The sequence below is a fragment of the Oncorhynchus keta genome, chromosome 1 (genome assembly GCF_023373465.1).
Source record: "Oncorhynchus keta strain PuntledgeMale-10-30-2019 chromosome 1, Oket_V2, whole genome shotgun sequence".
NCBI lineage: Eukaryota > Metazoa > Chordata > Actinopteri > Salmoniformes > Salmonidae > Oncorhynchus > Oncorhynchus keta.
In genome coordinates this window covers 37883527-37895546 of record NC_068421.1, presented here as the reverse complement: position 1 = coordinate 37895546, position 12020 = coordinate 37883527, and the positions used below count along the sequence as shown (strand labels likewise).

Below are 12020 nucleotides of genomic sequence, written 5' to 3'. Positions count from 1 at the left end.
CCTCCACTCCTTCCCTGTGTGTGTCTAGTTGTGGAATGAGGGAGCGGAACCAAGCCCACATAAACGGGGGTAGCAGTGTTTTGACTACTGTCTGACCCTGGGAGAACAGGTCGGCCCCACTTCATTCCAGTGATACGCAACTCTGGGGTCAGCGGTCCTTCCTGCTGATGTCACATTAGCCATAGTTCATTTGATCCAGCGATAAACCCCCGAGGAGAGGACAGGCCAGAACTGTATAGGAACCCTGCTAATACATCATCATCTGTAGTCTGCACTGGCAACACTCACAAATACAACAGTAATGCTCTAGTGGTTACAGTACAGTATGAAGGCCTGTGTACTGGAATGGGATGGTTATGCATATTACTATGAGCGTGGGCTGTGTGCCGGTGCGTGTGCGTGCGTGAGTGTGTGAAAGCTAATGTGGAGAGACAGCTGGAACAGAGGCTGTCATGTGTAGAGGCAGTCTTCAGCCTGACGTACTGACACTCTCTCTAACCAGCACAGACTTCCTGTCTGCCTGTCTGCCTGGGACGGTCTCCTCCCTACCCTCCATCACCCCTGTTCATCCACAGTTCACCAGCCCCGGGTCCTAATCATTTTACACCAAAGAGAAGAACACAGGATGAAACAGGGAGGGAATACCTGAACTTGTACAATAAGAAATGTTCATTTCCATTTTCCGTTAAAATGTGTCGTTATGAATATAACCCAGGTCTCTCTACCACTGTCACTATGCTAGCGACTGCCTGTAGCACCCCCATCCATCACATAGCACCACTCTCTCTCCCATCATTTGTGTAACTAAACTAGAGGTCGACCGATCATGATTTTTCAACACCGATACCGATTATTGGAGGACAACAACAAAAGCCGATACCGATTAATCAGCCTATTTCTTTGAACATTTATTTGCAATAATGACAATTACAACAATACTGAATGAACACTTATTTTAACTTAATATAATACATCAATAAAAATCAATTCAGCCTCAAATAAATAATGAAATATGTTCAATTTGGTTTAAATAATGCAAAAACAGAGTGTTGGAGAAGAAAGTAAAAGTGCAATATGTGCCGTGTAAAAAAGCTAACGTTTAATTTCCTTGCTCAGAACATGAGAACATATGAAAGCTGGTGGTTCCTTTTAACGTGGTCCTTCTGTGGCTCAGTTGGTAGAGCATGGCGCTTGTAACGCCAGGGTAGTGGGTTCGATTCCCGGGACCACCCATACGTAGAATGTATGCACACATGACTGTAAGTCGCTTTGGATAAAAGCGTCAGCTAAATGGCATATATTATTATTATAACATGAGTCTTCAATATTCCAAGGTAAGAGGTTTTAGGTTGAATTTAATATAGTATTCATAGGACTATTTCTCTCTATACCATTTGTATTCCATATACCATTGACTATTGGATGTTCTTATAGGCACTTTAGTATTGCCAGTGTAACAGTATAGCTTCCATCCCTCTCCTCGCCCCAACCTGGGCTCGAACCAGGAACAGAGCAAGGGGAAGAGCAAGGGGAACAACTACGCCAAGTCTCAGAGCGAGTGACATTTGAAACGCTATTAGCGCGCACCCCGCTAACTAGCTAACCATTTCACATCAGTTACACCAGCCTAATCTCAGAGGGTGATAGGCTTGAAGTCATAAACAGCTCAATGCTTGAAGCATGGCAAAGGGCTGCTGGCAAAACGCACAAAAGTGCTGTTTGAATGAATGCTTACGAGCCTGCTGCTGCCTACCACCGCTTAGTCAGACTGCTCTATCAAATATCAAATCATAGACTTAATTATAACACAGAAATACAAGCCTTTGGTCATTAATATGGTCGAATCCGGAAACTATCATTTCGAAAACAAAACGTTTATTATTATTGCATATACCCTGACTCTGCGTGCAATGAACGCAAGAGAAGTGACACAATTTCACCTGCTTAATATTGCCTGCCAACCTGGATTTCTTTTAGCTAAATACGCAGGTTTAAAAATATATACTTCTGTGTATTGATGTTATGAAAGGCATTGATGTTTAGGTACACGTTGGAGCAACGACAGTCCTTTTCGATTATATGCAACGCAGGACACGCTAGATAAACTAGTAATATCATCAACCATGTGTAGTTAACTAGTGATTATGATTGATTGTTTTTTATAAGATTAGTTTAATGCTAGCTAGCAACTTACCTTGGCTTCTTACTGCATTCAAGTAACAGGTAGACTCCTCGTGGAGTGCAATGAGAGGCAGGTGGTTAGAGCGTTGGACTAGTTAACTGTAAGGTTGCAAGATTGAATCCTCGAGCTGACAAAAAAATCTGTTGTTCTGCCCCTGAGCAAGGCAGTTAACCCACCGTTCCTAGGCCGTCACTGAAAATAAGAACGTGTTCTTAACTGACTTGCCTAGTTAAATAATTATTATTTTTTAAATCGGCCAAATCGGTGTCCAAAAAGACTGATTTCCGATTGTTATGAAACCTTGAAATTGCCCGTAAGTAATCGCCTATTCCGATTAATCGGTCGACCTCTAAACTAAACATTGCAAGTCGAGGGCCAGTAGGAGGCACCCTTTCCTCTGGTCTGAAGAAAATATCCCAATGACCCAGGGCGGTGATTGGGGACATTGCCCTGTGTAGTAGGGTGCCGTCTTTCGGGTGGGACATTAAAAAGGTGTCCTGACTCTGTCGTCACTAAAGATCCCATGGCACTTATCAAAAGAGTAGGGGTGTTAACCCTGGTGTCCTGGCTAAATTCCCAATCCATCGCAGTCACCTAATCATCCCCAGTTTACCCCCCCTCCCCTGTAACTATTCCCCAGGTCGTTGCAGTAAATGAGAATGTGTTCTCAGTCAATTCACCTGGTAAAATAAGGGTTAAAGAGAAGAAATAATAATATTCCCCTCAATCCCCACCATACATCATTCCACCTTCACACTTACTCTATAGCACCTCCCTCTCTGTCCCTGTCTCTCTCTCCATCCCCTCTCATAGTTCTTCCAGCAGACACTCTTTCTCATTCCACATGTACATTCATGTCAGATAGGCCATGCCGTAATTCAATCCCCCTCCAACACGGTAATATGAACCATGCATGCCTTGCGTAGGCTGTGATGGCAGTGTGGGCGACAAACAGGACTGTGGATTCTGATGTGAGGTAGGTTATACTGAAATACAGTGCATTCGGAAAGTATTCAGACCCATTCCCTTTTTCCACATTTCTGAATTCACTGTATAACCTCTGACACAACACAACTACAGGGAACAACAAACACACACACATCGTACGCAGCACAAACATTAATACACACACTCATACTCACACATATCCCCCTTTCACCCACACTTCCAAACAGCCTTGACCCGGATGGGTGTGGGAGTTAGAACACACAGGGCATCAGTTCGGGTGGTCAAGTACTGTACCTCGGCATGGCAACGGACATAATTTGCTTTAAACAGGCTGCGACACAGACACTCAGTCAGCCCTTCCTGTGGATCTAATGCAATAAGGAAGAAGAAGACACAGGCCGAGGGGCTTCTGGGAAGACCACTGCTTAGAAGGTCCAATGCCCAAACTCAATTAGACTGAGCCACAGGCTGGTCAGTGAGTTAGTCAGTTAGTATAATGATTGATGCCCTGCCCTGGTCTCTGACTGCCTGTCACTCACACTACTCTGCTCTGCTCTGCTGGTGTCTGGGATTCCTCAGCATATAAAGTACATCAGCATATAAATATAAATACATCAGCTGATATCTCAAAGTGCTGTACAGAAACCCAGCCTAAAACCCCAAACAGCAAGCAATGCAGGTGTAGAAGCACGGCCATGCACAGCCATGCACAGCCGTGCACAGCCGTGCACAGCCGTGCACAGCCATGCACAGCCATGCACAGCCATGCACAGCCATGCACAAGTACATGCACAAGTACATGCATAAGGTGCATCACCACGACAACAGGTGAGGCGGTGGGACTCTCTGGAAGTAGTTCCACAAACCCACTAATAGAACACCATATTAGTACTGAACACGCCTGACAACACAGTCATGGGAATACGTTTAAAGTTGTCACGTTATTGATTATTTATGGCCGCGGAGACACATTTCAAGCGCAAACAGCTAGTGTGACGGAGGGCGCAAAAAAACAAACAAATATTAAATGCATAAGTCATAACGCTGAAAGGGATCAAATGTGCCTTATCAGTATTTGTCTTGTTTGTGCAAAGGCAGCATTTTTTCTCTCCAGAAGATTAGTACAAATTTAACAGCTCAGATCTCTTCCTGATTCTATTGAAATGTACGGCACAGTAAACTACGTCTTGCTATTCTGTAAGGCTACAGGTCAGAATAACCTTCTACGTGTGTATGTGGATGGGGTCGCTTCAGTGTGTGTGTGTGTGTGTGTGTGTGTGTGTGTGTGTGTGTGTGTGTGTGTGTGTGTGTGTGTGTGTGTGTGTGTGTGTGTGTGTGTGTGTGAGCGAGCGTGGGATGTTCTGCTCTCTGTTTCCATTATATATACACATCATCGAAGAAGAAGAAGAAGAAGAAGAAGAAGAAGAAGAAGAAGAAGAAGAAGAAGAAGAAGAAGAAGAAGAAGAAGAAGAAGAAGAAGTCGAGTGAGTGTGCCAACTGCCAAGGCCGAGTTGGAATTTCCATAGTGACTTTCCAGTTGTCAAACATACACTCACCCAGACCAGTACTACCAAGCATACATACTGCTAACTAGAAGACAGCAAATTGACTTCCCATTACGGTCATTACTATTTAGTGCCAATTTCTCAAAAGCATTTATCATAATGTATATACAGTAAAGATACAACAGCAGAGTCTAAGCAGTGTCATTTCATTTTCTGGCCACAAATCAATCTGCTTCCCCGAACACTTCCCTGCATCTCTGCCAAGTCAAAACAATGACTCAGCCAGGACATTCATATCAAACAGGACAGGAGCAACTTGAGACCAACAATGATCCAGTATTGTCTCTGCCTGTAGGATAAGATCACACAGAGACAGAGAGACACGTGGTTGCATCTCAAACGGCAGCCTATTCCCTCTGTAGTGCACTACTTTTGACCAGGGCCCAAGTAGTGCACTACATAGGGAATAGGGTGCTGATTTGGGACGCAACCACAGTGAGACCTGTTAGGGAGCTTTAATGCTTGGGAATAACAAGCTAAAGAGTAACGGTAATACGGTATGGTATCTGTTTGCAATGTGAAGGTAAGACGTTCTATGCCAGGGGCACCGAGCCATATGGTTCAAGTAGAACCTATGTGCCATGTCAACTTTTCTCATCTCACAGACCTGCTACAAAATCGGAATATTTTGACTTATCTGTGTGGGTGGGGTAAATCCTACCCCAAGACTGTTTAATGTCCCTCCATCTTCCCAATGTCCCTCCCCAACACACAGCTGTGCTCTCATATCTTAGTTACACTCCTCTTTCCTCTGTCCCTCCCTTTCTTCACAAACACAGACTAAGCCCTCAGCCAAGGGCCTCTGAGTGAAGATGAGATACACACGCTTGTCTGTGTGTGTTTGCTCCAAGACCCGATGAAAGACATGGAGATTAACAACAAAAACGCCTAAATCCCCCTGTGCCCTTGGCGGAAGGCAGAGAGAGAGATTGAGAGTGGATATGGCCGCCATGGGCGGTCCAGCTGGTCCAGAGTGTGTGTGTGTGTGGGGGGGTCACTCCCAGGGCTAATGTAAAACTGTGGCAGGCATGTGAAGACCACTCAGACCTATCGGCATGCTATCCTCGCTCTCCTCTTACCATGCCTTATCTGCCCAGACTAGACCCAGGCTAGACCCAGGCTAGACATCCGCCACGGGCTGCCTAATCCTAAAGAGTCATACAGACAAGAGCAAGTGTGCAGACAGCACTCACATTTCACCCTCCTCAAACACACACACACACACACCACACACACACCACACACACACAGGAAACAACTTGTGAAGAATGCCTCTCTTTTCTCTCTCGTCTCAACATAAGAGAAGTATTTGCATTTGCCAATCACTCAAACAGACAAAAACAGTCCCACTTTCTTCCTGTAGCTGCTTGGCTTGGCTTGGCTACATGGCTTTTGCTGGCGGACCTTGTTGTTCTTCTGTGGTAGTGGTAAGATGACTAAGAGTCATCCTTTTTCTGCTATGAAAACATCCCTAAACATTTAATGCCGCACACTCGGCACATAAACAAATGTTGGGTCTTTTGGCATATCAACTGAGAGTTTAATCTGCTCCATATGGGCACGGGGGCTAATACAGCTGCTAAGACTATAAGCTCTTGGAATAAGCTTGTAGACGCCCCGTCAGTTTCGACAGCTGCTGAAATGGCTGTGGCCAATAATAACCGAGGCTAATGCTATCTCTAACTACAGACAAGCTAGCGCTAGGCTATTGACCTGTGTTCACAGCTATGGTAGATAGGGTCAGCGTAGAGAGGAGAACAGATGGACAATTACTACCGTACTGTAACACATCAGCATATCTACTTACTGTATCCTAATGTAACCACACACACACACACACACACACACACACACACACCCCCAAACTCCCCCCCCTGCCACAAACACTCACCTTAGCTCGATGGCCTCCCCCATCTCAGCGTTCAAACTCATCTCAGACCAGTGAAAGCAGAAGAAGAGGCAGAGCAGAGAGTAGTAGAAGAAGTGGAAAGACAATGACAATGATGATGGCGATGATGGGTGTTCAAAAATGAGAAAAAGAGAACGCCCTGATACTCGCAGCGGCAGCAGCAGAGGAGATCTAAACTAACAGAACATGTGATGAAAATCTGCTCGGGGATCGGAGAGCGAGAGAGAAACAGAGAGAGAGAGAGAGAGAGAGAGAGAGAGGGGGAGAGAGGGAGAGAGGAGAGGGAGAACCACACCTCTTCTTATGGGATTAACTTGGAGAAAAGGTGACCGACACATTCACACATGCACACAGCCCCCTGTCACTGTGTGTGTGTGTAATGTGCTTGTGTTTCTCTAACACACACACACACATACACACACACATACACACACATTCCTGTCTGAATTGCCAGTGAGAGGGACGGTTTGGTATCAGCCATCTCCAAAACCTGTCCGAGAGGGGAGCAGGGTTTGGGAGGATGAAGAGGACAGACAGAGAGACACAGAGAGATGTAGAGAATGAGATAGGATGAGAGAGGAAAGGGGGGTGATTCGGCTAGCTACGGTGGGCGCTGACACAGTTTCATCCATCCATCTGTGATGGCCAGTGAGGCTGGAGGCTGCAGGCAGGGGCTTGGGATGGATCGGGAGGGGAGGGTTTTTCTGACCAGGCACTTGACTGCTCCAAACACAAAGACACCCAGAGACAAGCAACCAACACCTTTCTCTCTCTGTCACTCCCCCTCCCCCTCTCCCTCTGCTCCTCTGTTGTTGGTAGAGCTACAGCTGGAGAAGAGAGGTGAAGGGAGAGAACGAGGGAACGAGAGATTGCTAGACCTATAAAAATAGACCGTGTGTGAGAGGAGGACAAAGAAAGAGAGATAGAGATGACAGAATTAGAGAGACAGGAGAGAGAGATAGAGGCAGATAGCTACATAAAATGGGAGACAGCCAGAAAGAAAGTGTGTCCATCTGTGTTGTGTCATACAGATAGATTAGCTTGATAATTCACTGTGGGCAAAGCATACAGCGGTGGGCTGAGCTCTCCCATAAGCCTATTAATGGTATAGTTATCGAACACAATGACCTCACAGGCTGGATGGGAACACATACTGCTCAGATTCCTCCTTACGTGACAAAAATGGCTTCCAAAGAATTCAATCAACCATTGTTTTAACCTCACATCAAACCCCAATCATTCCCGTGGTAACACTAGTGGCTATTCACCACATATGACAACCGGCGGTGATCGGGATTCCCATAGGGTGCACACAATTGGTAAGGGGAGGGTTTGGCCGGGGTAGGCCGTCATTATAAAATGAGAATTTGTTCTTGACTGACTTGCCTAGTTAAATAAATGTAAAAAAATATATGGAAAACCGGCAAAACAGTCTGAAAACAAACTATGAGTAATCTTCCCTTGTGGATTCCATTTAAAAATGTGGTATGTTTTTCCCATAGAATTGGGAATTAGAATACAGGATCTTGATGGTTTTCCAACTGTGTTGTTGTTCTTTTTCCCCATGGAATCCTGGAGTAGAGCAGGGGACGGCAAACTGGCGGCGTGCAAGCCAAAACCGGCCTGTGAGAGATTTTTATTGCCCCCCCCAAAGTATTTTTTTAACAAAAAAATACAGTATATATATTTTGTGGGATTTTAGTTTTGGGTAAAAAAAAGATTGTAAAATCACCAGGAATTCATATAAAAATGTGTAATTTAGGAAATCTTTTCCCAAGTATTCCCACGATTAAAGAAAGAGACATATGTGATTGTGTCTCAATATAATCAAGTTATATAATTATTGTTATTTTCAAATACAATCTATTTCTGGGCTTAGTTGAGGCCATCCCCTCTGACAAAAATTGTCCCGCGGCTTAATTTAGTTGTCTATCCCTGAAGTTGAGGTTTTAGCCATGCAGCCTGGTATGGTGTGGTGTAGTGTGGCGTGGGACGATGTGGTGTGGTGTTGGGTGGCGTGGTGTGGTGTGGGGCGGTGTGGTGTGGTGTGGAGTGCTGGACCGTGAGCCCTAGGCATTGTCAGCATTGATTGCTCTGTGTTGTTAATTGAACCTGTCCCAATTTCTCGTGACCCAAATGAGGGCCCACCACTACAGCTGGCTTGGTGTGTGTGTACATGTTTTCCGACATGATCAAAACCACAATGTCCTGACAAGTTACCAGAATGTCCTGACAAGGTAGGAAAACAAATTTGAAGGGTTAGGTTTAGGGTTTGGGTGGGGTTAAAGTTAAGATTAGGGTTAAGGTTTAGGGTTAGGGGTTTAGGGAAAATAGGATTTTGAATGGAAATACCTGTGCAGCAACGCTCCCCATCCAACCTGACAGAGCAAAAGAGGATCTGCATAGAAGAATGGGAGAAACTCCCCAAATACAGGTGTGCCAAGCTTGTAGCATCATACCCAAGAAGACTCGAGGCTGTAATCGCTGCAAAAGGTGCTTCAACAAAGTACTGAGTAAAGGGTCTGAATACTTATGTAAATATCATATTTCATTATTAGAATTTTTTAACATTTGCAAACATTTCTAAAAACCTGTTTTTGAATTGTCATTATAGGGTATTGTGGTAGATTGGCGAGGGGGGAAAAAAACAATTTAATCCATTTTAGAATAAGTCTGACATTACAAAATGTGGAAAAAGTCAAAGGGTCTGAATACTTTCCGAATGCACCGTACATTTTTACTCCCCAAAAAATCCCCAAAATTCACGAAAACAAAGCTGTGTGTGTTCCACTATTGAGTGGCCTCAGTGTGTTTATGTGTGGTGGCCCAATGTGTAAACCCTAATGTTTTACTGATGTTTTACTATGCTAGAGTAAGCACAGGACCTGCGGTGGTAGACACAGTCTTTCATGTCCATGAACCACCAGACACGCACAAGCACACACATACGCACTCACGAACAGCCAAAACAATTATGATCAAATAGCCTACCTGTACATCACAGGAGGCTGCTGAGGGGAGGACGGCTCATAATACCGTCTGGAACGGAGCGAATGGAATGGCATCAAACACATGGAAACCATGGAAACTATGTGTTGGATGTATTTGACACCATTCCACCTGGTCCGCCCCATCCATTATTAGGAGCACAATATAGGCTACACAAACATTGCACCGCAAATTCAAAAACGTACATATTCTCACCGTAGGCAGCAACGCAGTGTCAAAATATAACACAATAAATCACTAAGCCATGTACAAATTCAAGTCAGACTCAAATCAGTTTATATCTGAGTACAAGGTTTTCTGAAAGTGCTCATCTCATCTCCCCATTCTCAATCTCTGTGTCAGTTCTTTTCATTGAACAGACTCGGCTTGTTCGCTCTCCTATTGGCATCGCTTTTCCTCGCTTTCCCTTATTCTATCAGTCAGCGATTCCTCATCTCCTCTCATCTCCCTCCTCCTCTCTCTCATCTCCCTCCTCCTCTCTCCCTCCTCCTCTCTCTCATCTCCCTCCTCCTCTCTCCCTCCTCCTCTCTCTCATCTCCCTCCTCCTCTCTCTCATCTCCCTCCTCCTCTCTCTCTTCCTCTCATCTCCCTCCTTTCTCCCTCCTCCTCCTCTCTCACTCCTCCTCTCAACTCCCTCCTCCTCTCAACTCCCTCCTCTCTTCCTCCTCCTCTCATCTTCCTCCTCTCTCCCTCCTCCTCTCATCTCCCTCCTCCTCTCAACTCCCTCCTCTCATCTCCCTCCTCTCTCCCTCCTCCACTCATCTCCCTCCTCCTCTCTCTCTTCCTCTCTCCCTCCTCTTCTCATCTCCCTGCTTCTCTCATCTCCCTCCTCCTCTCATCTCCCTGCTTCCCTCATCTCCCTCCTCCTCTCATCTCCCTCCTCTCTCTTCCCCCTCTCATCTCCCTCCTCTCTCCCTCCTCCTCTCATCTCCCTCCTCCTCTCAACTCCCTCCTCTCACCCTCCTCCTCTCATCTCCCTCCTCTCTCCCTCCTCCACTCATCTCCCTCCTCTCTTCCTCCTCCACTCATCTCCCTGCTTCTCTCATCTCCCTCCTCCTCTCTCTCTTCCTCTCTCCCTCCTCCTCTCATCTAGTTCCTCCTCTCTCCCTCCTCCTCTTTTCCTCCTCCACTCAACTCCCTCCTCCTCTCTCTCTTCCTCTCTCCCTCCTCCTCTCATCTCCCTGCTTCTCTCATCTCCCTCCTTCTCTCATCTCCCTCCTCCTCTCTCTCTTCCTCTCTCCCTCCTCCTCTCATCTCCCTCCTCCTCTCTCTCTTCCTCTCTCCCTCCTCCTCTCATCTCCCTGCTCTTCTCATCTCCCTCCTCCTCTCATCTCCCTCCATTTCTCCCTCCTCCTCTCATCTCCCTGCTCCTCTCAACTCCCTCCTCCTCTCATCTCCCTCCAACTCTCTCCCTCCCGCCTCCTCTCTCCTTTCTGCTCCCCCTCCTCCTGTCTCCTCCTCATCCTCTCTACCCCTCCTCCTTCCTCCACCTCACTCTCTTCCTCTCTCCCTCCTTACATCATCGTCTTTTTCCTCCATCCTCTTCCAGATTTGAGACAAACGTTGGTTCTTCTTCTATACACAGTCTATGACAACAATATAGCCCTGTGTTTTCTTGTTGTATTCATCTTCCAACATTATGGCAAGCCCAAACAGACAGACTATTTCCATTGGTTTGGGATGGAAATTAGAAACCTGCACCAACTGTTCCTGGATGATGTCATTTCCTGAAACATACCACAAGCCACAGGCATTTCCCAAACCTCAACAGCAAGTGTGTGTGCGCACACAAAGTACTTCCATACTCTGCCCGAAGCTTAAGAACACAGTACACTAAAGATACACTGGGCCAGTTTGAGAGTAACTATGTATGCAGTTGACTTGTGTTGCTATGCTACCATGATTCAAACATTATGTGCATGGACGAGCTCCAGTGTAAGTGTGCTTTCAGCCAGGCTCGTGTCAAGTGTGTGTATCAATTGTCTGGGAATGGTTTGATCCAAAATTCCTGTCAGCCACACTGTATGAGAGACAGCTCAACTTCCCAAACGATTGTCACAAATCAGATACCTGTTTTCCTTTACAATCAGCTAAGCCCACAGAAGCAAATAACACGTGACTCTCCTCCTGTCCAATCATCTTCTGAGCTTCGGGACACAGCCCTACTGTCCGGTCCAGTGCTGGCCAGAGCCAAGTCCAGACACTCATCTAAAAAGCATCGATGTGTGGCTCTGTTCAATGCCTATCTCTTCCATCTCTCTCTTTCCCCCTTTACAACCAAAAGTCTGTTCGGTTCCCCACTACAAAGACACATTGTCACCAATCTAGTCAAAAACTATGGAGGATAGAGAAGTGTGTGAGTATGAGTGTACCTCTTTCCCAAAACATTCAGAATGCAGACAATTTA

The 12020-nt window shown here is 45.8% G+C and overlaps 1 protein-coding gene across 4 annotated transcripts in view; it reads right to left on the bottom strand.

Annotated features, from left to right (window-relative positions):
- LOC118396326 (numb-like protein) overlaps positions 1-12020 on the bottom strand; it is a 102537-nt gene that overhangs the window by 38844 nt on the left and 51673 nt on the right. Inside the window, exon 1 of one of the 4 annotated variants that reach the window (XM_052524008.1) lies at positions 6587-6762. The exons of the other annotated variants lie outside the window; for them this stretch is intronic. Within the exon in view, the coding sequence (XP_052379968.1) occupies positions 6587-6627 (41 nt within the window). The 5' untranslated portion in view covers positions 6628-6762. Of the gene's footprint in view, positions 1-6586; positions 6763-12020 lie in introns of those variants that run through there. 4 annotated transcript variants of the gene reach the window in all.